Genomic DNA, 26627 nt, shown 5'->3' with positions numbered 1-26627 from the left:
TCTCTGAGGACTGAAGAGTTTTTACAAATAAAATGAGAATTTTTTTTTTTTTTAAAAAAAGGTCGTCTGGCATTTATAATGTCTATCAAACTAACAAGAGTCACATTAACAATTTATACTGTTTATCCTGGATTTTAAAATCTAAAGCACATAACTGTATCACTGAGTTATATGCATATATGCATAACCCATGGACACAGACAATAATGTGGCAAAGGCCTGGGGTGGGGGGCGGGTGTGGGGTGGAGGAGGTCAAGAGGGGAAAAAAAGGAACATCTGTAATACTTTCAACAACAAAGATACATTTAAAAAAATTATACTGTTCATCCTGGTTTTTAAAATCTAAAGCACATAGTTGTATCACTGAGTAGGGTATTACTTTTGTTCCTTCTAACAATTACGAACATTTCCATTTTAATTTAAGAGCACACTTAGTACCACTGACTTTCAACAGTCACAAATTAAAAATAAAAAAGGATAATGCCAAAAGCTAAAAAGGTTTGGGAAAGTCAAAACCCCTCATAATTATCAATAAGGATTACTGAAATCGTTTCAGAAAGCAGAAATAAAATCAGCAAATGAAATATAGAAATGAAAAAATACCTTCAATCCAGCTTTTAAATATTCTGTGTTATTTTAAGTAACTATGATCAAAATAAAGTCCACTGACTAGAACCCTCTTAATAGCATCTGTGAAATCGTCCATTAGTGTAAATAGTTTTTCTCCATAGTCTCTAAACCTCCTATGAAGCAAAGTCTTAAGCCACTAGGAAAAAGCGTCAACGCCCAGGGCACAGGAAAAGACTAATTTGAGGACTGGAAGAAGAAAAACAACTCTTCACCTCTAGGAGAGGGGCAGGGAACTGTCTTTGGCCAAAGACTCCATACTGACACCAAGCAGGGGTTCCCCACAGCTGGGGGGAAAGGAGGAAACTCTTCAAAACCACTCACAGATTAAAGGAGGCAGAGTTTGGCTGCCACAGAGAAACGGAACAGAAACAGTGGGGGGGGGGGGGGGAAGCTCCCATTTCCTTTCAGGGACCACAGGCACACAGGGGTCCTAAGACTGAGGCTGATCAGAACAGAGAACACTCCCTTAGAGAATGACAAACAGCAACAGGTCACCTGTCATGCAGCTGCAAGAGTGAAGAGAGAACCACTGTGGTTCAGCTGTACAGGATGAGTTCTAAAGCCGAGGTGGAGTTCTAACACTGAGGAACCCCCCACTCCCTTATTCCCAGCCTCTAGGTCCCCATGCTTAGGCAACACCAGCCCACAGCTAAAGGAATTCAAAAGCTATGGTGTATTGACAGAACTCACAGCAATAACAACACCCAGACCCATCCCAGCTTCTGACATTGACTCAACCTCCCATAATAGTTGGATAAATACTATGATCTCAGCCTCTATAATTCCACACAAGATGACTAAAATTTAGTTAAAATTGAAAAGACAAACACAAGTAAGCAGCACCCCTCCTCCCTATCCCTGCCTCCCCATCCCCGCAAAGAAAAACAAACCCTCACTCAAATAAACACATACCCACCCCTCATCAAAAACAAAAAAAAAACCAAAAAACCCCACATACATTTTCAAGAAACAAAGCAATCAACAGAAACAGACTCAAAGATTACCTGAAATCTGGAATCATATAACATGGACTTTGAAATTACTATGCTACTATGTTAAAGAATCTAGAGAAAAAGGTGGCATACCTAAATATGTATAAGGAATTTCAGCAGATAGATGGAATCTAAGAAATAGTCATATGGATATGCTATAAAAATATAAGATGAAAAATTCCTTCAACAGTCTCATCAACAGACTAGACACAGTTGAGGAAACAATGACGCTAACAATAAATCAATAAAAATTATTCACACTAAAACACAAAGAGAAAAAAAAGGGTAAAATAAAAAGAGTACAGTATGTAAAAAGTGCTGGGTATAATATCAAGAGTTTAACATATGAGTAACTGAAATCCCAGAAAGAGGAGAAAGGAGCAGAAAAAAAATTTAAAGAGATAATGGGTGAGAATTTTTTCACAGATAATGAAGGACATCATACCACACCATAGACTCAAGAATTCTAACAGGATAACTCTTAGACATAGCAGTCAAACTGCTGAAAACCAACGAGAAAATCTTGAAGGTGGCCAGAAAAAAGCACACACTTTTATTTTTTTTATTTTTAATATATTTTTATTGATTTCAGAGAGAGAAGGAGAGGGCAATAGAAACATTAATGATGAAAGAGAATCATTGAACGGCTGCCTCCTGCACCTCCCACTCTCCCCCCAACCCCCACCCCCCCACACACACACTGGGAGGTCAAGCCCGCAACCTGGGCATGTGCCCTCACTGGGAATCTAACCATGACCACCTGGTTCATAGGTTGATGCTCAACCACTGAGCCATGTGGGCCGGGCAAAAGCACACACTTTATATACAAAGGATCTAGGAAAGAAATAAATCAGATCTCTTATTTAATACTATGTAAGCTAAAAGACCATCAAATGACATCTTTAAAGTATCAAAGGAAAAAAGTCAACCCAGACATATATGGAGTCAAAATATCTTCCAAAAATGAAGGCTGAATACTTTTCCAGACACCCCCCTCCCCCAAAAAAGGCCAAGAGAAATCATTGGCAGCAGCCATCTGCTACAAGAAATGTTAAAGGAAGTTCTTTAGGCAGAAGCAATATTAACCCAGGACACTTGGGACTGTTAAAAAAAGAGCCACTTTGGAAAGCACTTTGGCAGTTTCTTATAAAATTACACATTTATCATATGACCCAGCAATTTCATTCCTAAACATTTTCCAAAGAGAAATTCTTATGTCCACATAAAAACCTATACACATGTGTTTATATAGGCTTTAATAACTGCTCTAGACTAGAGATATCTGAAATGTTTATGGACTGATGAATAAACAATGTGGCACAGCCAAACAATGAAATACTACTCAACAATAAAGAAGAACCAACTACTGATACCAGCAACAACAGAGATGAATCTCAAAAGCATTATGCAAAAGGAAATAACCAGGCCTAAGAAATGCACTGATGCCAATAGTTGGAGAGGGTGTTGGAGGTGATACGGGGAAGACTGAACAAAGGGTCATGAGACAACTTTCTGGGGTGATGGAAATATTCTGTATCTTGACTGCAATAATAATTATAAGACTGAATATGTTTGTCAAAAGTCATATAACTCATACCTAACAAGGGTGAATATTACTTTCTGTAAATTATACCTCATTAATTGGACTTAAAAAACCCTGCAAACACAATTCAATGTGATAAGATAGTACAAGAATCATCTCTCAAATTTTAGGCCTATAAATACAGCTGCTTTTAGTTTAAGTTTTTGTAACTTGCTTTTTTCACTCACCAGTTACATTGTATAAAATTTATTCCTCAAAAATTCTGTATCATCTGCTTATTTTTAGAGGATATATGTATTGTATAGTATTTTATCACATATTAATGGAACTCCAAGAACCATATTATCTAAGCACTTAAGTACCAACACTGTAGATTATAAGACTAACATACTAAATAGTTAAATGTTGATCATAAAAGGTTATATAAGAACAGCTAAACTTCTATCTAGGGAAAATACTGATTAAAAGGCCAAGGAAGGTTAATGGGATTCAGGCACATTATCCTTTCTATAAATGATTCTAAATCAGGTAAAGTCTACTTAGTGACTAGTGGGGTTTTGAACTTTAGGATGAAAAATCTCTCAGGTTATTATTGTCTGGCAAGAGTGAAGTCATGCATTTTAGAAACATGGCAGAATTTCTGCTGAAAAATGAATTTATTGTACTTAGTAATTATTTTTCTTACATTGTGTAGTTCTGACTGTATTTAGAGTGATAATGCTTTTATCACTGTAATGGCATAATTAGGTTAAATATTCAGAATTAAAATACATACACAAACACATTTACATATTACAATGGGTATTTCAAGTCCCATTATTTATTAACTGGGTCTCTTGATAGGGTATATATTTAACTATGTATTGGTCCTTGTTATTTTTCACTCTATTTACCTAATCTATTTTGCTCCTTTGTAAGGTTTAACTTTTAATTAAATATGTGTATGAATGGATGCGTTATAAAGTTAAATAATTAAGCATCCATATACATACCACCTAGCTCAAGAAAGAACATCCGTGCATCCTTTTATGACTATAACCCCTCCTCTTTCTGGAAGGAACCACCAGTCTAAAAAAATTTTTTTTACTTTCTTATTTTTCAGTTTTACCAAGTCTGGATTTATCCCTCAAGATAATTAGTCTTGCTTACTACTAAATCTTCTGTCAAAAATACCATACTGTAGGTCTCTTTTGTAACTTGCTTTTTTCACTCAACAGATTCCTTCTGATACTTGTCCATGCTGCTAGGTATATCTATGATTCATTATCACAATATCTAACCTATTTTTCATGTTGACTCCTGATAATTCCACTCTCAAATTCCTAACTATGGTAGCATTTCCGAAACATTTTATAAAATTATTAAAATATTTTTAAAACTCAAGTATTTACAAAGAATAATTTTTGTCAGCCACAATCCCCTTCAAATTTTGTTTAATTCAAAATCTGTTTAACTAGCTGTACAATTATGTGATTTAAATTTATATGAACCAATTCAATCTGAATGCTAAAAGCAAGTTGTTTCTATAAAAATAAAGTTGGATATTTTGGAAAGACTCAATAAAGAAATGTAGCCCTAGCTGGTTTGGCTCAGTGGATAGAGCGTCAGCCTGCAGACTAAAGGGTCCCAGGTTGGATTCTGGCCAAGGTCACATGCCTGGGTTGTGGGTTCGATCCCCAGTAGGGGGCACGCAGGATGTAGCGGATCAATGATTCTCTCTCATCATTGATGTTTCTATCTCTCTATCCTCTCCCTTCCTCTCTAAAATCAATAAAAAAAGAAAAATTTAAAAAAAAAGAAATGTAGCTAAGTCAAATTGTTCTTCAATTAGGGGTAGTCCTACATCAAAGATGGGCTAAAAATTGTACATTTATAGTTCTTAAATTAAAATAAAGCATTTTTAGTTTTATGATTCTGGTTTAACAGATTCCCCCCCCGCCCCCACAGTTTAATTATCACAGCCAATCACTTCAATAAGGGATTCTACTGTATTTATTTAATTCTATTTAATTCACCAGCAATTCCTACAGTAAAAACAGGAACAAATCTTATAGGATTGTGTTTTGATGAAATACATATATGAAACAGATATACAAACATATAAATATAAATGAATGTGATTTTATGTTGATATATTTTTTAATGAATGACATGTTGCCAAAAGTAGTTTAGTAAAAACAAATGTAAGAACAAATATTCTATGATCTAATTTCCCATACTCTGACAATACATTAATACAGGATTAGATTTTAGAGTAATTTAAATTAGTGGCTCTTAAAATGTTTTTGGGTAACATACCACTTTGAAACTCTGATGAGAATCCGACCAATTCCCCCAAATCTTAAAAAGAATTTCTGGGAAGTTTAAGTACCTTACAAAACCTAACCATGAATGCCTTGGGTATATGACTCAAGGTTAAAAGCTCTCAAGCTAGAGTAGTCATTGTGATTACAGGTCCTTCAGACAGTGCTTGGAAACCTTTTTCTCTTGGCCAGGAATTTGGAAGGTGTTAAACTAAAGTGTATTCAAGAATACGCCTCTTGCCAAGTACCTGAGTGAAGCTATTTTAAGCTGTAAGTTAAATGAAGAACCACATGCTTATAATAACCTGTTGAGCTAAGTAAGGTAGGACTCACTTCCTTTACTGAAAACTGAGCTTAGTAATGACACAAGCCTCAAATAGCATGTCACTCCAGCTGGAAGCTGAGAGAGTACTTGTCAATAGAGCCAAGATATTCCTTGGAAAGCATTTTGGGTGCATTCTCAATATAAGATAAACAATCAGAAATTCCGTCAGATATAAGTATTGCTACCCCAGCTTTTTTTTTTTTTTCATTTCCATTTGCCTGAAAGATATTTTTCCATCCCTTCACTTTCAGTCTTTGTGAGTCCCTTGTTTTGAGGTGGGTCTCTTGTAGACAGCATATATATGGGTCATGTTTTTTGTGTTTTTTTTTTACATTTTATTGATGTTTTATAGAGAGGAAGGAAGAGCTATAGACAGAAACATCGACCAGGTGCCTCCTGCACACTCCCTACTGGGGATGTGCCCGCAACCAAGTACATGCCCTTGACCGGAATCGAACCTGGGACCCTTCAGTCTGCAGGCCGACGCTCTATCCACTGAGCCAAACCAGTTTTCGGCTGGGTCATGTTTTTTAATCCATTCAGCCACTCGATGTCTTTTGATTGGAGCATTTAGTTCGTTTACGTTTAAAGTTATTATTGATAGGTACTTGTTTGTGGCCATTTTTATTTTTTGTGCCTGTGTTCCTTCTTCCCTTTTTAATTTCTTCTTTTTATACCAGTCCCTTTAGCATTTCTTGCATAGCTGGCTTGGTCGTGATAAACTCCCTTAGGCTTTTTTTGTCTGTGAAGCTCCTTACTTCCCCTTCAATTCTGAAGGATTCAGTCCCTTGCTTTGCATCATTTTGTAAATTTTACTTATATCTGACAAAATAGACCTCAAAGTGAAGGCCATAACAAGAGATAAGAAAGGCCACTTCATAATATTAAAGGGATCGATACAACAAGAGGATATAACCCTGATAAACATATATGCACCAATGCAGGAGCACCCAAATATATAAAAAAAACTCCTGGAAGATATCAAGGGAGAGATCGACAACAATACAACCATAGTAGGGGACTTGAATACACTACTGACATCACTGGATAAATCTTCTAGACAAAAAATCAGCAAAGAAACCGTAATCCTAAATGACTCACTAGATCAGATGGACTTAATTGACATCTTCAGAACATTTCACCCCAAAGCCATGGAATATATGTTCTTCTCAAGCGCACATGGGACATTTTCAAGAATAGACCACATATTGGGTCACAAGCAAAGTCTCTCCAAATTCAAGAAGATTGAAATCATATCAAGCATCTTCTCAGACCACAATGGTATAATCCTACCTAATAATAGACAAATATGCAAATTGACCATACCTCCAACACACCCACAAGCCACGCCCACCATCCAATCAGAGCGAGTATGCAAATTAACCCAACCAAGATGGCTACAGCCACAGAGAGCAAGGTTTCCTAGCTAACAGAAGAAGCCAAGCTTTCCGCCTGCCCTTGCCAGGCCTAAGCCTCCACTCAAGCTACAAAGTTTCAATTATAGAAGGTAAACAAATTCAAACAGAAATGGCGGCAGAATGGAGCGTGAGAGAGCAGGCCAGGGTTGCCCCCAGCAACAGGGGAAGCAAAGCTTTCCGCACACCCTGACCGGGCCCACCCGCTTAAGGCAACAAAGTTTCAATTATAACCCCAACACAAATGGCTGCCGGCCCGGAGGGAGCCCCAGGCTTGGCTCCACTCCAGGCTACAAAGTTTCAATTGTAGAAGGAAAATAAATTCCAGATACCAGGGCCTCTGCTTGGATTGCCAGGGGGCGTGGCCAGCCTGCAAACCACCACAGGCCCCTTGCTCAGGCCACCCCATGCCCCAAGGGAACCCCACCCTGATCAGGGACACCCTTCAGGGCAAACCAGCTGGCCCCCACCCCTGTACCAGGCCTCTATCCTATCTAATAAAAGAGTAATATGCAGATTGATCATCACTGCAACACACAATATAGCTGCCCCCATGTGGTCAAAGATTCTGCCCCCATGTGGACACAAGATGGGCACCACAAGATGGCCAGCAGGGGAGGGCAGTTGGGAGGCACCCGGACTGCAACGGAGGGCAGTTGGGAGGCACCCGGACTGCAAGGGAGGGCAGTTGAGAGGAACCAGGCCTGCAAGGGAGGGCAGTTGGAGGTGATCAACCCTGCAGGAGAGGGCAGTTAGGGGTGACCAGGCCGGCAGAGGAGGGAAGCTGGGGGCAAACAGGCTGGCAGCGGAGTGGTTAGGGGGTGATCAGGCTAGCAGGTAGAAGCGGTTAGGGGCAATCAGGAAGGCAGGCAGGCAAGCAGTTGGGAGCCAGCAGTCCTGGATTGTGAGAGGGATGTCCGACTGCCCGGTTAGGCCCGATCCCCGATTGGGGTCCCAGATTGGAGAGGGTACAGGCTGGGCTGAGGGACAACCCCCCTCCGTGCACGAATTACGTGCACCGGGCCTCTAGTATTAGAAATAAACAACAATAAAAACAATCAAAAAAATTCAAACACTTGGAAGCTGAATAGCATGCTATTAAACAATTATTGGGTTACCAAAGAGATCAAAGAAGAAATTAAAAATATCCTGGAAACAAATGACAATAAAAACACAATCCAAAATCTATGGGACACAATGAAAGCAGTCCTGAGAGGGAAGTTTATAGCTCTACAGGCCTACCTCAAAAAACAAGAAAAAATGGTAGTAAATCATCTAATTCTACAACTTAAAGAATTAGAAAGAGAGCAACAAGAAAAGCCCAGAATGAGCAGAAGGAAAGAGATGATAAAGATCAGAGCAGAAATAAATGACATAGAGACAAAAAAAAAATACAAAAGATCAATGAAACCAAAAGCTGGTTCTTTGATAGGATAAACAAGATTGATGAACCTCTAGCCAGGCTCACCAAGAAGCAAAGAGAGAGACCAAATAAACAAAATCAGAAATGAAAGAGAAGAAATAACAGACCCCACAGAAATACAAAGTTTTGTTAAAAAATACTATGAACAACTCTATTCCAACAAACTAGACAACCTGGAGGAAATGGACATATTCCTAGAAAAATACAACCTTCCAAAACTCAATCAGGAAGAATCTAAAAATCTCAATAGGCCAATAACTATGGAGGAAATTGAAGCAGTCATCAAAAAGCTTCCAGCAAACAAAAGCCCAGGGCCAGACGGCTTCACAGAAGAGTTTTACCAAACATTCAAGGAAGAACTAAAACCTATCCTTCTCAGACTATTCCAAAAAATTCAAGTGGAAGGAACACTTCCAAGCTCATTCTATGAAGCCAGCATTACCCTAATAGCAAAACCAGATAAAGACAACACAATGAAAGAGAATTATAGGCCAATATCCCTCATGAACATAGATGCCAACATCCTCAACAAAATTCTAGCAAAGCGGATTCAGCATTACATCAGAAAGATCATACACCATGACCATGTAGGATTTATCCTGGGGATGCAAGGATGGTATAGAAATTCCATGCTATAAAGTATGACTGAAAAACTTTTAGCCTAGAAAAATATTTAAGCACTCCTTGGCCATTAAATAAATCTAACTTAGTAAAGCATCCAGTAAAGTACATCCTGTTAATAAGGCCTGTAAAGTCTGATATATGTGACAGATTACATTACTGGTCTCAATTCTTCACTCCTCTGTAATAATATTATATACCCACACCCTTGACATGGCCTCATTGTAGGTAAGTTGTCTATCCCTGCCCCATAACTTTGAGCTTAGTTATGTGACTTGCTTTAATAACAGTAGGTAAGCAGATATGACATAGCTAAGGCTCAATATGTGTAACTGGGCTTAATTCTCTTGTGCTCCTGCCTTTTGCCAAAAGAATATTCTCAGGAAGCTACTGGTCCAAGGAGGAGGAGAAACAAATGGAGCACATGTGCACCCAAAGAAACACTTTGGAACCAAGCCCAGACTCTGCCTTGATCCCATATGTGAGTGAGAAATAAGGTTTAGATTTGTATAAGTTTTGGGATGATTTCTTATGAAGCATTATTGTGACAATTACTGACAGATACAGTAACTACAGGCTGTAAGTTGCAAAATGTAAAAATTACTGATTTCTATATGGACTAGTAGCTATAAATCACTGGGGGCTCATACACTAAGGGCAGACACTTTTCTTCCTTGGGGAGAGTAACAGCACACAAAGTAACAATTCTCATCCACTTTGACTATTTTACTGACAGGTATGTTTCAGACTATTTTTCTTCTGTAAGGCTTATGTTGAAATAGCTCAGTGGCAGGGAGGCGGGAGTGGTAAATCCTAGTGGAAATGAGTATTTTTAATCCTGAAATTATTTAGAATTGTTGGTGCATGGTGATAAAAAGACTGAGTTGTAGTTAGTTTTATCAGTTTTCAAATTCTATATATACTAGAGGCCCAGTGCACGAATTCATGCACAGGTGGGGTCCCTCGGCCTGGCCGGTGATCGGGGCTGATGTGGGGGGAGCAGATGGCCAGGGGGAGGGACCACGGAAGGTTGGCTGGTGGAGGGACATCGGGAGTTTGGCCAGCCGTGGGAGATGGGCTGGCTGTGGGAGGTTGGCTGTGGAAGTGCACTGACCACTGGGGGGAAGCACCTACATTGAGCCTTTGCCCCCTGGTGGTCAGTGTGCATCACAGCAACCAGTCGACCAGTTGTTCAGTTGCTTAGGCTTTTATATATATAGACAGTGGCCAGGTGCATAATATTCATGCACGGGGAGAGGGGGGTGTCCCTCAGCCCAGCCTGCACCCTCTCCAATTGGGGACCCCTTGGGGTACATCCCTCTCGCAATCTGGGACTACTGGCTCCTAACCGCTCACCTGCCTGCATGCCTGATCGCCCCTAACTGCCTCTGCCTGCCTGATCGCCCCTAACTGCCCTCCCCTGCCGGCCTGATCTCGCCCCCAACTGCCCTCCCCTGCTGGCCTGATCGCCACTAACTACCTCTGCCTCAGCCCCCACCACCATGGCTTTGTCCGGAAGGAAGTCGGACATCTGGAAGATGGCCAGTTGGCCCTGTCTAATTAGCATATTACCTTTTTATTAGTATAGATAGATTATATAGGATAGGATTGCTTAAATGGGGGGGGGGGAAGCCTTTTTCAGCATCAGCAGGAGGAGATGCTCTTGGTAGACAAAAATACATAATCCCTATATCTGGACTGATAGCCAGCCATATGCACTATACTGCCAAACCAGTCATTAAAAAATTGAACCGCTTTCTTATACCTTACACCAAACAGCTGTTGCCCTTAAAACCCCTCCTCAGCCCCTACCTTAGGTTCTGCCTTCACAGTTCACCCAGATTAGGTTCTGACTGGTCAGTTTCTATGCCAGTTAGCATCAAAAGCTCTGCCTCCTAGGCAGCCATTGGCTCCTCACAGTTCACCCAGATTTGGTTCTGATTGGTTGGTTTCTATGCCAGTCAGTGTCTCCAGGCCTATCTCTGGGCCTGATCAGAGAGGCAGGGATGATCAGCAGCCACCCCAGGCTGCTGGAGAGCGAGCTGAACTGCTGACCTCTTGGAGACAGAGAGAGCCTCGCCAGCAGCCTAGGGCAGCTGCTGACCAGCCCCACCTCTCTCTCTCTCTCTCCGAGAGGTCATCAGTTCAGCCCGCTCACCAGTCCCCACCCACCCAAGCCTGCTGCGCGCGCAGCCTGGCGTTCGATCGTCCCTTAGGTCGTTTTGGACATTACGGACCCTGGCTCTTTATATATATAGATAATCTATGTTCTTACTGATTGTACCTGGGATGTACTGCTCCCTCTACCACCCCATCCTCTTCCCTACTATGATTATTGTGACACAGAATTCCAAAAAGGAAAATCTCAAAAAGAACTTGTGCAAAATCCCCAAGTTATACATATTAAGTACAGGTAGTACCAAAAATTCATTCACTTATTTTATGAATATTAAAAACTCTATAGAAAGTTAATCAAATGAAAAAAATCAAGGTCTTTGAATTATGAACAAATTGGCATCATGATAAAAAATTATCTCAGATGTAAAGCCACTCAACTAAACTGATGTTTATCCTATATAATAAAAGGCTAATATGCAAATATACCAAATGGTGGAATAACCAATCACTATGACGCACACTGACCACCAGGGGGCAGAGGCTCAACACAGGAGCTCTCAGCCAGAAGCTCTGAGCCGGGCTCACAGCTGGCAAGGAGCGGGCCAGTTGGACATCCCCCAAGGGCTCCTGAACTGCAAGAGGGCGCAGGCCAGGCTGAGGGACCGCCCCCTCTCCCCCGAGTGCTCAAATTTCATGCACCAGGCCTCTAGTTCACTCTATAAATATATTAAGACCATCCAAACCATTTAGTCCCAAATTCCATTTTCAGTGTATTCTACTAACTTACTTTATTCATTACTCTGGTTGTTTATATGTAGATAACCATCCCTGTATCACTGAGGGCCAATGAGAAATAAAGAGGACTTATGCTCCTGGGTCATCTTATAGTCAATTAATGTAGGTAACAAAGATTGTAAAGATAGTGTCAATCTTATTCATTATCAATACCTATATAATACAGAAGGGCAAAGTGTTTTTTTTAATTGCTCAAAAGAAGCTATCATGGTTCAATACAAATTTTAATAATCTGAAAAAAGCAACTGTCACTTTTTAATTGCTTTTTCAAACTAGAAAAAAAAGGACATTGTTAAATGGTATAGTTCATGAATAATCTTTTGAAGTTCTGAACTATAATCCTAATTTAAGAATATTCAGAGATACATTAATTGGAAGCTGCAGCTAAACTGAGATTCTTTAACATTAATTCAGAATAATATATACACTATCTTGTGTATAAAACATAATGTGTAATGTTACATGTTTTATATAATAATATACTCCATTTTATATACATTATTGCTGGCTTTGCTTTTAGACAATAAATCTCAAGCCACAGGCATAAAAGTATAAAATTACCAGCAATAGAATTAATCCAAATAAATGTCCCCAGCATCTTTTTAAAATCTTAGATTTATGAAACAATGTTGACTTATATTAAGTATTAAAAGTTTACATACCTGATGATCCCAAAATTACATCCCACGGGGAACTAATGGGCTGTTGCTCTCCTTTAGCTCCACCTTCTTTATCTGTACCTTGAATCCCAATGCCAGCTACGGTGCTCACCATCTCAGCTTCTAGGTCAATCTACAGAAATAAATATGTTTTATGCAATGCATGTTACCTTTTATTTTCTTTTGTACATGAAGATTTTCAATAAAAACATATAGAAGGTATTTGCAATACAAATCCTTTCTTTAAAAACAAAGAAGTATAAATCCCTGGGAATTAGGGGGAAAGAAGGATGAATAAGTGGAACACAGGATTTTTAGGGCAGTGAAACTATTCTGTCTGATGCTATAATGGTCAATGGATACATGTCATGGTGCATTTGTCCAAACGTACAAAATGTGCCAACCAGAGTGGACCCTAACATAAACGATGGTCTCTGCATGATAATGATGTGCAGGTTCGATAAGTGTAACAAATAGTATCACACTGGTGTGGAATGATTTATGATGAGGGAGTGTTGCAGGGATGGGGGGAAAGAAACTGTGCTTTATGTTCAATTTTGCTATGAATCTAAAACTGCTCTAAAAAATAAAGTCTATTATCTTAAAAAAATTTAAAAGCTTAAAAAAGGTTCAATCAAGCATAGGGTGATCTTGTTATTCAAAAGCACAAAACTCAGTCCTTTTCATTTCCTCACCTGTTCATGCCCCCACTTCCCTCCTGCTCCCCTCATCTCATCATGCCTCTACCAGAAATGGTGTTGATCTTCTCTTAACTATAAAATATTTTAAAAGAAAGTGAAATTTTAAAGCAAAATCTAAAAAATTCACATTTCTTAAAATTCAATGTCTTTCAATTGTGCTTGGCTACTAAATGACACATATATAGCTTAATATGTGCCAGCTGCTGATCCAGGTGTCATCCATCCATTCATCCTCATAATGACTTTGATTATCATTATTGCACAGATCATTATATAACTTTCTCAAGATCCTATAGCTAGTAAGTCCAGGATCTGGGATTTGAATACAGGCAGTGCTAGCTCTACTACATTATATTGCCTCTACTGTATAAAATGGAAAACTAATGCATTCTACTGGGGAAAAAAAGCTATGGTTTCATCTCCTGAGACCCTTCCACCAACACTTTACCATGAACATTTTCAAACTAGAAAAAAGTTAAAAGAATCTTTCAGCAAAGATCCATACACACACCACTTATTATCACCATTTCACTTACTTGCTTTATTACATATTTTACTCAGCTATCAATCTACCCACCAACAATGTATGGGAGTTCCAATTGCTCCACATTCTTGCCAATATAAAATGTTGTCAGTCTTTTAAATTTAAATCATTATAGTGGATATAAAGTGGATAAAAAGTGATCAACATCCTGAGTTGAAAAGGAAATGTAAATGACAAGGTCATTCTTATACCTTCTTTTGAAAAAATGTCTGATCAAATCTTTGACCCATTTTTTATTGGGTTATCTTCTCATTTTTTAGTTGTAGGAACCTTTATATATTTCATGGATACTAATCCCTTCATAAATATGTTTTGTAAATTTTTAAGGTTATTTTTTTGACAGCCTGTAGCTTGTCTTTTAACAGTAAATTTTAATGAGCAGAAATTTTAAGTTTTGATAAATTTGAATTTATCATTTTTTCTTTTATGATTATGTTTGTGTCCTGTCTTTGGAAACCTTTGCCCACCTTTAAGTCATGAAGATATTGTTTTCGTCTAACAGCTTTAAATTTTTAGTATTTACATTTAGGTCTGTGATGCATCTCGAGTTTATTTGTATACAGTATGCGAGGTAATGTGTTTCTTTTTATCCCCCACATGAGTATCAGTTGTTTAAGCACAATTTGCTAAAATGACTTTCCTTTCTCCCTTGACTGCTTTGATGCTTTTTGGCAAGTCATAAATGTATTTGATATGATGTTTTTTCTAGGTGCTTTATTCTTTTTACTGATCTATATAATTAAACAAAGTATCACAGTCTTGATCAGCGTAACATTAAGTAAGTCTTGAAATCAGGTACTATAAGTCTTTTAACTTTGTTCATTTTCAAGATTTTAGATATAATAAATTCTTTACTTTGTATTTTCATGTACATTTTGGGATCCACTTAATACCTTCAAAAAAGCCTGATAGAGTTTTGAATGGGATTGCACTGAGTTTAAAGGTCAATTTGGAGAGAACTGACATCTTAATATTGAAACTTCCAATCCAATACTGTTTTATAATTTGAAGTACACAAGTCTTGTGTGTATTTTGTTAAATTTATTCTAAGTACTTTATGTTTTTATTGCTACCGTAAATAGAATTTTACTAGAAAAAATTTAACTTCCAATTAACTGTTAGTACTATATAAACACACAGTGGATCTTTTTTATTGACTTTGTATTCTGCAACCTTCCTAAATTCTCTTATTAGTGCAAGTAGCTTTTTCATAGATTTCTTTGAATTTTCTATGTATACTACAGGCCCGATGCACGAAATTCATGTAAGATCTCACTCGAGGATTTCACTCATTTGTGGAATATAATGAACAACATAAACTGATCAACAAAAACAGATCCAGAGACAGAGAAGCATGGATCAGACCATCAAACTTCAAAGGGAAGGTAGGGGAGGATGAGGGTAAGGGGGAGAGGTCAACCAAAGGACTTGCATGCATGCATATAAGCCTAACCAATGGACACAGACACCAGGGGGATGAGGGCATGAGTAGGGGGATGGCGGGGGTGCGGGGGGTAATGGGGGATAAGGACACATATGTAATACCTAAATCAATAAAGAAAAAAAATTCATGCAAGAGTAGGCCTTCCTTCCCCTGGCTGCCGGCACCAGCTTCCCTCAGGCACCCGGACCGGGGCTTCCCTCCGGTCACCAGCAGGCACCCAGGATCCGGGCTTCCCTCAGGCGGCCTGCAGGCACTTGGAACGCAGGCTTCCCTAGCAGCCCCAGCTACACTTTTATTATTATGGATGACATGCCATTGGCAAATAAAGACAGTTCTTCCTATATGCCTTTTTTGTTTCTCTTTGTTGCCTTACTACAATAGGTGTGGCGAGAGTGGGAATCCTTGCCTTGCTCCCAATCATGGAGGGAAAGCATTCAATATTTTGCATTAATTGTAGCTATATAGCCATTTTGTAAATGCCCTTTGCTCATATTCACAATGGTTATTTCCTTTTCAAGTTTACTAATTTTATCATTAATAGGTATTAAACTGCCCAGCCCGTGTGAACCAAGAGGTCACTGTTTGATTCCTGATCAGGGCACATGCCCGGGTTGTGGGCTTGATCCGCAGTGGGGGGCATGCAGGAGACAGCCGATCAATGATTCTCTCTCATCACTGATGTTTCTGTCCCCCCCTCCCCCTTTCTCTCTGAAATCAATTAAAATTCAATTAAAATATATATTTTAAAAATAGGTATTAAATATTTTAAAATGTTTTTCTAAATATAGTAATGATTGTCTTTTATTCCTTTACTACGATGAAATACATTGATTTATTTTAGCAATATCCTCTTGCATAATTTTTATAATCTCTCAAAATTGTAAAGAATATTATTAATGTAACCCTATCTATATCTTTTACTGAACTAAATCTGCAAAACTGCAATAGGCAGCTAGGGATAGGTCCTTGAAATAATATTTGATCTAAAAAATGTATCTTAGAAATTGACATAACAATCAAAGAATTCCTCTTGCAAAAAGCTCCTGGTCCAGGTGATGTTACTGGGGTTTTTTAATGAATGTTCAAAACCATTAATATTTACATTAGACAAATTATTCCAAAAGTAAAAAAAAAAACACACACAAAAAAAACTAACTAGCTCATTTAATGAGGTTAGTGTGACCTTGATTCCAAAACCAGGTTACAACAGTACAAGAAAACATAGAATCATTTAATTTATGAACATAAATTTTTAAATATTAAATATAATTTTGGATAATCAAATCCAACTAGACTTTTAAAAAATTTATCATTAGGTAAGGTTTATCCCAGGAATACAAAGGTGGTTTAACATTAAAAAAAATAGTAATATAATTCATTATATCAACACACTGAGGGCAAAATATTACCTAATTATTTCAATAAATATAGAACATACACTTCATAAAATTATATAATAAAATAATTCTAAGTAACTAAGAATATAAATAAAGTTTCTTCATAAATATTTTTTCCCCAAAGCTATAGAAGATACTAAACTTTGGAGAAAATTGACATGCATTCTCTTTAAGAATATGAGCATGACAAAATACACACTCACTGCTAATGCTTAACAGTAACTGAGGTTCTATCCAGCAATATAATAAAAAAAGATGTGTATAAATAAGAAAGGAAAATATAAACCTGCCATTTGTTTTTTTGCAGACATCATAATTTATATAATAAAAGAGAAACATGCAAATTGACCATACCTCTGCTACGCCCAAAAGCCATGCCCACAAGCCAATCAGGAGTATGCAAATTAACCCAACCAAGATGGTGGTTAATTTGCATATCCAGGCGCAGAGCGAAGCCTAAAGACAGCGTAGAAGGAAGACAAGCACTGCAGAAGGGAGTGAAGCTGCGGAGAAGCAAGCAAGCGGGCGGTGGGGAAGGGAGGGAAGCAGGCGGGGCGGCGGAGAAGGGAGGGAAGCAGGCGGGGCGGCGGAGAAGGGAGGGAAGCAGGTGGGGCGGCAGAGAAGGGAGGGAAGCAGGCGGGGCGGCGGAGACCGCAGCAGGAAGCCCTATTGCAGGAATCTTCCTGCAACGGGCCTCTAGTCTATATAATAAAAGCCTAAGCAACCTTTATGGTGGAACGACCAGAATGACCGGTCGCTATGATGCACACTGACCACCAGGGGGCAGATGCTCAATGCAGGAGCTTCTCCCTGGTGGTCAGTGTGCTCCCACAGGAAGCTGGGCTCACGGCTGGCGAGTGCAGCAGTGGTGGCGGGAGCCTCTCCCACCTCCGTGGCAGTGCTAAGGAGCAACGAGCAGGTGGGTGGTAAAGAGTGAGGGGTCCCAGACTGCGAGAGGGTGCAGGCCAGGCTGAGGAATCCTCCCCCACAGTGCGTGACTTTTGTGCACCGGGCATCTAGTTATTTATATAAGAACAAAAGTTTTTGCAGAAATGGATATGCTGATTCTAAAATTCATAGGAAATTGTAAGGTACCCAGAACAGCCAAAACAATGTTGAAAAAGAAGACTGTGAGAAGATCTGTATTTAACTGATTTCAAAATTTATTAAAAGTTACAGCAATCAAAACAGTGTGGTGTATATCAATGGAATAGATCTGGATGTCCAGAAATAAAACTATGCATGTATGAATAATTACATGACTCAACAATTTGAGTACTTAAATATTGATCCCAGAAAAATAAAAATGTATGTCTACACAAAACTTACACATGAATTATTTACCCATAGTAGCAAAAAACTGGAAATACCCTGAATGTCAACCAACTGATGAATAGACAGACATAATGTGGAATATCCATACAATGGAATGCTATTCAGCAATACAAAGGAATAAACTACAGATGAACCTCAAAAACATTACATGGAATGAAAGAAGCCAGGCACAAAGACCATTTATTGTATGACTCTATTTATATGAAATGTTCAAGAGACTTTCTACATCTATAAAGATTAGTGCTGTGGTGGGAGTAGGAATTAATTGTAAAAGGCACGAACATTCTTACTGAGAGGATGAAAATATTCTAAAACTAATTTATGGTTATGGCTGCACAACTTTACAGCCCCTCCCCCTGGCCGGCGCCACCCCCAATAGGCCCCCCTACCCCGATCGGGGATGGGGCCAGCTGGCCAACCTCTCGCGATCCCTCCCTCCAGCTGGTCTGGGCCCGATCGTCCCCAATTGGGGTGGGCTAGCACCAGGCCTCTAGTCCTATATAATAAAGAGGTGATATGCAAATTGACCCTCACACCATCACAAGATGGCTGCCTACAACCATGCCGGCATGGGGTTAGTGAGGGATGACCAAACGACTGAACAAGCAGGCTGCGTGGGGCAACCAAGCCGGCAGGGGGACTAGTGAGGGACGACCAAACGACTGAACATTACAGCTGCGTCGGACGACCAGGCCGGCAGGGGAGGCAGCTGGGGGCGACCAGGCCAGCAGAGGGGGGCAATTGGGGGCGACCGGGCCAGCGGGGGAGGGGGGGCAGTAAGGGGTGACTAGGCCGGCAGGGGGGGCAATTAGGAGTGACCAGGCTGGCAGGGAGGGGGCAGTTGGGGGCAACCAGGCAGGCAGGCAGGTGAGCGATTAGGAGCCAACGGTCCAGGATTGTGAGAGGGATGTGCCAGATTGGAGAGGGTGCAATCTGGGCTGAGGGGGACCCCCCCCCCCCCGCCATGCACGCATTTCGTGCACCGGGCCTCTAGTATCATAATAAAGTTATTAAAAAACAAGCACACAAAACACTACATGTTTTGCAAGGTCAGATACAAATAAAAATATATGAGTTGAACATAGAATGACTGCCTGCAGGTGTGTTTATGCAGAGGAAATGGGAATGGGAATAAAGAGGAATTTATAAATTAATAAATAATATTCTGAACAAAAGATAGGTCTGCATTGAAAAATGTGAGCTGTAAATGTAAGATTATGACCAATCCTCTGTTAATGAGGTTTAAACAAAAGTTAAATACAATAAATATTTTTTAAAAGAGAGGAAGAAATAATTCCACTTTACGTCCTATTATTTGCAGACACTAAACTAAGCCATATAGTATAAAAATAACTTTGGGTAACCTAAATATGTGATTATGCTACTTAAAAAGTATTTGAAATACAGTCAATACTTCAAAATCTGTGGGTTCTAAAGCAAGAGATATAATGGACAATTAAAAAAGGACAAGTACTCACTGAATATTGCAGGGTAAATATTTTACTACTTTAATACCCTGTTAGGTATCTAGGATATGATAAATTAAAGAAGCATACAACCCCAAAAGATATTGCTAAGGACTTTAAGGACTTAGTAACAATAGAAAAGCACTTTTTTTCCAAAGTATATACCATGAAATCATTAGTTAGTCCTATGAAAAGTTCTGCCTAAAAAGTAATCCTTGATCAAGTAAGTTTGGAAATACTACACACATATACCCCCAGCAATGTATTCACAATACACTAGCATATTAAAGTGTCTAAAAAGACAGTCTCCAAGACTTGGAAAAAAAACTAAATCTGTTTTATTTTATAAATCTATAAAATTCTTTTTTCGTGGAACACCTTTCCATATTAAGAGAAATATACACTTTAGAAAATGCATCAGATGTTCTTTGCTCAGAAATTCATTCAACAAATATCTATTGAACACCTGCTGTGGGCCAGGCCCTGTTTCAGGTGCTTAGGATTTCAGAGATAAGGAAACCAAATTTCATGACCTCATGGAGATTTTCATTACAGTGGATATTATATGTCCTACACATGTTTTTTCAATTATATGTATAATAGGTGATAATATTGTCAAATAAATGGGCATAGATATCGATAGACAAAGAAACAGCAAGAAAATCAAGAATGTATCTGAAACAGTATGTTTAGGCATGATGGATTAGATCAACTTAGTTAAATTTTAGAAAAAGACAGCAACTTAAAGACCACTGATTTATAGCCAAAATCTTCATCAATAAGGAATGTTTAAAATGACTTCTACAATGGATATGATGCAGTCATATCATTTATGTGACTAATATAGATAAATAAGTTAAAAAGACTGCAGAAGATTATGTAAGTACGGTAGGATTCTACCACCATTTGTTTAAAAAAAAAATTGTCTAGAGCAGCAGTCACCAACCAGTGGTCCAAAAGGTTGGCGACCGCTAGTCTAGAGTCAGTCCTTTTATTATAAATTTGAGAAAATTTCTGAAAAGACACAAATTTTAATTATGGTTGGTTACCTCTAGGGAGATGGAATAAAAGATCAGAGAACTATTTTTTATCTTTATGATTAACTCATTTTTAAAAACAAGATTCATTACTTTTATTCAGATATAAAACAACTTTTAAGACTTATTGACTGATAAGTATTTGTAGGCAAAGTAAAAAAGATGAAGGCAGGAAGTGGTATGATTTTTTTTTTTTTAGGTTTCAGAAAATTTAACTTTTAAAAGGACAAAGCACCACTTTGTATATAGTGGTTAGGAAAATATCTCAAAATGAGGAGCTTTTGGGTGAGTAGGCATGAGACTTTGAAACAAAGGGCAAAAAAAGGGGACTTGACTGAGGGTTTATCTTCTGATACAACTATAGGCTGACACCCAGAAAAACAAGATACCTAAGAATAAAACTAAAGCCAGCACCTCTTAAAATAGCTGAATATGAATGATTTGAGGTATTTAAGTATCGCCTTCTCACTCTAAATATTTAATGTAGCAAGTAAATACCTGTTTTTCTGATTGGAAGTATAAAACTATTTAAAATGGAAAATTACCTTTCTTATAAGGTGGTTTTCAGTATCTGCCACATATATGATATTGTTCATTATGGCTACACCCTGTGGTGAATTAAAAGTTGACTCTGAAAATATTCCATCTTTTCTTCCAGGATTGGGTCCTAAAAGACAAGATAGCCATAAGACAAAATTTTTCCATTTAGCAAAACCTCCAAAAGAAAATCTGTATTTAAAGCCTGGATTTTAATATAAATAACATGATGTTTCTATCTGAACACTAAAATGTTTCCTAATATATCTGTTTTTCTCAAGAGTAACAAGTGTTGCTAATAACAGGGTGTATTGGATAATGGCTACTAGTGTACTTAAATACAGTAACATATATCAGAAGAAAATACTTTTAAAAGTATCTTAAGTACCTGTTAGGAAGAACTAAGTATAATTTTAATTTTTAAGCATCTAGATGAGTGATATTAAACTATTTGGGAAGATATGTTCATTTGATAATACTATTGACTGGTGAACAACATAGGTTTGAATATCATGGGTCCACTTATTATGAGGATTTTTTTCATTTATTTTAAATTTAAAGATCTACTTGGTTTTACTGAATGATTCATGAATCAGGCAGCATTTCAGCTAATAAATAGGAAGAAGCTCTCTTATGTGGTTTTTTTTCAATAAATACTGTAAATGAATTCTCCCTATGATTTTCTTAGTAGCATTTCTTTTCTCTAGCTTACTTTTTTGTAAGAATATAGTATATAACACATATCCTATATAATAAAGAGGTAATATGCAAATCGACCATCACTCCAACACACAAGATGGCCGTCCCCATGTGGACACAAGATGGCTGGCAGGGGAGGGCAGTTGGGAGGGACCGGGCCAGCAGAGGAGGGCAGTTGGAGGCGACCAGGCCTGCAGGGGAGGACAGTTGGGGGTACCCAGGTTGGCAGGGGAGAGCAGTTAGGGGCGACCAGGCTGGCAAGGGAGGGCAGTTGGTGGTGCCTGGGCCAGCAGGGGAGGGCAGTTGTGGACAACCAGGCCTGCAGGGGAGGACAGTTAGGGGTGACCAGGCCGGCAGAGGAGGGCAGTTAGGGGCAATCGGGCCGGCAGGGGAGCAGTTAGGAGTCGACCAGGCTGGCAGGGGAGTGGTTAGGGGGTGATCAGGATGGCAGGCAGAAGCGGTTAGCGGCAATCAGGCAGGCGAGCAGTTGGGAGCCAGCAGTCCTGGATTGTGAGAGGGATGTCCGACTGCCCGTTTAGGCCTGATCCCACCGGGATCGGGCCCACCGGCATCGGGCCCACCGGGATCGGGCCTAAACAGGCGTTCGGACATCCCTCGAGGGGTCCCAGATTGGAGAGGGTGCAGGCTGGCTGAGGGACACACACACCCCCGGTGCACGAATTTTGTGCACCGGGCCTCTAGTACACAATATGTGTTAATTGACTGTTTATGTTATCAGTAAAGATTATGGTCAACAATAGGCTATTAGTAGTTTAGGCTATTAGTTAAGTTTTTAGGAAGTCAAAAGTTGCACGTGAATTTTCAGCTGCACAGGGGGATGGTACCCCTAAACCCCAAATTGTTGGTCAATTGTACAATGAAAATCATGAACCCTTTCCTTATGGAAAAATACACATACCCATAAAATGTCACAAATAATTTCAAGAGGTTCCTAGATCCTCAAGTCCCTTCAAGAATTTCTTAAAGAGTCCATGAACCCTAGGTTAAGAATCCTTCTTTTACTATTTCACTTTGCCACAAAGTTCTATACCTTATAGACACTGAAAAATAAAGAGAGTGATTCTGGTCTAGTGACCTACTTCTCAGCTTTTGTAATACATGTGGTGTTTTAAGGTGGAGAGTAATCAAAATATAATTGTTATTTCTTTGACCAGAGGACAAGCCATTCAAAGCCTCTAAGGCAGCATTTCCAAACTATGCTTTGCAAAACTCCACTGTCCATAAGAAGTTAGTAAGACAGGTGGATAGAAACATAAACTCAAGAGACCAACAGACTTGATTTAAATCCCAGCTCTCTCTCTCTCTCTAGCTGATGACTATTCTCTGTGTCTCAGTTTATCTTCTGTATAATGGAACTAATAATATACCTAACTCACAGCACTGTAAGAACTAAATAAATTAATACAGGTAAAGTACTTAGAATAATGCCAGAAGTTGCCTGGCCAGCGTGGCTCAGTGGTTGAATGTCGACCTATGAACCAGGAGGTCATGGTTCAATTCCGGTCAGGGCATATGCCCAGTGTGGGGCGTACAGGAGGCAGCCGATCAATGATTCTCTCTTATTGATGTTTCTGTCTCTCTCTCCCTCTCCCTTCCTCTCTGAAAGAAATAAAAATATATTTAAAAAAATTAAAAATGCCAGAAGTAAATGTATTACTATTATACTAATATTATTATTACTATTATTGACAGTTTTACTGTTATTACTATTATTAGTACTATTATTATTGGTGGTGAGAGTTCCCTGCAGGGGAAAAAAGGAAGAGAATTGTGGTCACTTCAAATTAAAAGATACTGTGTACTATAAAGTCTCTTGGATATTCATGAGGTACATTAGCAGAGTAAAAGATATGAGAAGTACAGTACAAACATCACCAACTAAAAAATCTGTTAAACCACATCTAACTAGTTTTTCCTGGTGTAGCAGAACACAATTCTTTTTTAAAAATTCCAGAATAACTATTAATTTATTACAAGATAACAGTATTCCTAAAAACATGTTTGGGAAAGCTAGCTTGCTGCTAGTTTTCTCTATTTAACAAAAAAAGAATATTTATCTATACTATTTTAAAGTTATAGAATCTATTATAAACTCTTTTAACCATTTAAATTCAACCTGCTACAATATTTTGAGTAACAATTCTCATAACTGCATGCCATAAACCAAAATACTAAGTTACTAAAACAAAATAAACAACATAAAACACACACATACTCTAACAAAAACAACAAGAAACAAAAAATTCAAGAGCTGAAGGAATAATATCTTGGCATATGAAGATTAGCACCAGGGTTTAGGAACATGATTAGTTTATTTGCATTAGGAGTGCAAGTATCTCTATTTTATGCAGTATGTGTTACTCAAGCAGGACTGCAGAGATGAATTAACTTTTCTCTTTGATTAATATGTTGTTAATAATAAATTATTTTTAAATTAATACGACTTTATTAATTATGTAGATGTAAATAAGAGTCCTTTTTAGATTTAAGATCAGAGAGATATGGAACAAAATGATCCATGCTTGAACGATACTTATATTTTGCTAAATCCAAAGGGAAATGATCTAGACACATGAGTAAGTTCTTATGGAAGGAAAGGAAAAGAAAATTATACACAAATCCTAGGTTATTGATTTTATAATCTAAGTCTCAAGTTCCTAGGGAATTGTCTTGGTCTTAAAAAAAAAAAATATGGGGGAAAAAAAAAGGATAAGGCTATATTTTGATGGAAAGTGAAATACTTCCATTTAAAATGCCCCAAATCCAAAATGTATAGAGTATACAGGTCCTCAAATACATTCAGCATCGTTTTCTTATAATGTTGATAGTATGCCACAGGCACTGAACTCTTCTTTATATCAATTAGCCTATGGTAAAATTTGTTTTGTTATATGTTTTTTCATTTGAAGGTGCAGAACCTATTGACGATGTTAAGTGAGGATTTATTGTAATACTTTCATAAGATACAATAAGAGTGTGGTAGTTTTTTTGAAAAAACAACATATACAAATATACTTTAAAAATTACTAGCTTAAAGATTTCCTCCTTTTGATTTGAATGGGGTTTTGTAGGGTATTTTTTTGTTTGTTTTTGTTTTTGAGTGAGAAGAGATTACTTCAGGTACCATACATTAATTAACAAATTTCATAAAGTTAAAGTCAATGTATAGTGCTATAATTAGCTCTTATTTATAAATTTCAATATATTTCCTTGAACTTTTTTTCACTAAAAATACATTACATATCATAATTAGAAATAAACTTTACCTCCAATGCTGTACTGAATTTGTCCATTCTTCCAGACGACCAAAATTCTATGATGTCCAGTGTCTGCTATTACCAATCTCTTAGAAAGAGAGTCTACTGTTACTTTGCCAGGAAATAGCAATGGTGAAGGTGGCAAAGAATCTTTATAGAGTTTTATTCCAATTTTATTAGCTCTGATCTGTCCCCTGTCTTTGTAATACTTTAAAGCTATTGAAGTATACAAAAACAACTTCTCTTTGTGTCCCTCTCCAATCAACGAAAACAACATGTTTCCACGGGGTCCAAGTATGACCACAGTTGGCCAGCAGGAAACCTCCAGTTCTTGCCAAAGGCTGGCATCTGCATCATTAACCACAGGGTGGGTGATGTCATATCGAAGAACAGCACTCTTAATGTTATCCAGGACTTTCTCATTTGGAAACTTAGCCGAGTGAACACCAACAATCAGAAGACCATCTAAATGAAAGAAGTTAAATATTATGAAATATTAAAGCTTGAATAGCATCATGCACAAATTAGGTGTTGGCTCATTAGTAAATATAAATAGTCCAGAGGAAAAAAACAATAAAAAAGGCAGAACTAAATTAGTGTGTGTATTTGACTGCATTTAAACACAGGTCTAAAAAATTAACATTCAAAGTTTCTTTTATTTCTAGAACATTTTCTTGGATTCTAACTTTAGATTATTAGCTCCGGTCAGTTGTTTTGATTTTATTCTTCAGAGTCTCCAAGTAGTCTTATGTTGGACCTCTTCTGCTGGCTTCCAATTCAATCATTTTTTAACTCTTGTTTCTTTTCTTTAGCTCATTTTTATTCCCTAAGTTTTACCCCCTGCTTTACTTCAATGCCCCTTACTCCATTTTTACATGAATTTATTGTCCCTTTGGCATCATTTGGTATTCATTTCTAATATAATTCCGACCTTTTCCTTCTATTTCTTTTCGGAGTCCAATCAGGACATTTCTTCTTCCTGTTTTTTTCTTTTTCTTTTTGGTCCATTTCTGTTTAGGTTTTGAATTTTGATTCAGGTTGCTTTTTCATTATTCCTAAAATCTGTTTGAAAATATGTAATTCAATTGAAAAATTGTTACAGTTTTTGCCAATATTGTGAGAATTTTTTAAGTGAGAATTTTCATCAGCATTTCAACTCTGAGTCACATTTTCAACTTTTTACAGTTTTATATGGATATGATGTTTTTAATATTCATTTCATGTTGTGGACAGGGCTCTGTTTGAGAGCGCCCTCTTCTGACAGTTCCCTTTTTCTGTGCAGTTAATCATACAGAACAAAAATAGGAAGAACTTAGCCCCAAGTGTCTTTTCCCTTTGCTGAATTCTGTGAGTCCTCCTAAACCT

The 26627-nt window shown here is 38.1% G+C and overlaps 1 protein-coding gene across 1 annotated transcript in view; it reads right to left on the bottom strand.

Moving 5' to 3' along the window:
* NHLRC2 (NHL repeat containing 2) overlaps nt 1–26627 on the bottom strand; it is a 48617-nt gene that overhangs the window by 14994 nt on the left and 6996 nt on the right. Inside the window, exons 3-5 of the mRNA XM_008144328.3 lie at nt 25272–25727; nt 21294–21415; nt 12828–12957 (exon numbers count right to left, since the gene is read on the bottom strand). Of these exons, the coding sequence (XP_008142550.2) occupies nt 12828–12957; nt 21294–21415; nt 25272–25727 (708 nt within the window). The remainder of the gene's footprint in view (nt 1–12827; nt 12958–21293; nt 21416–25271; nt 25728–26627) is intronic.

The sequence above is a fragment of the Eptesicus fuscus genome, chromosome 17, assembly GCF_027574615.1.
Source record: "Eptesicus fuscus isolate TK198812 chromosome 17, DD_ASM_mEF_20220401, whole genome shotgun sequence".
Taxonomy (NCBI): Eukaryota; Metazoa; Chordata; class Mammalia; order Chiroptera; family Vespertilionidae; genus Eptesicus; species Eptesicus fuscus.
Note: the sequence above shows the minus strand (reverse complement) of the source record. Positions and strands in the feature narration are given on the sequence as shown.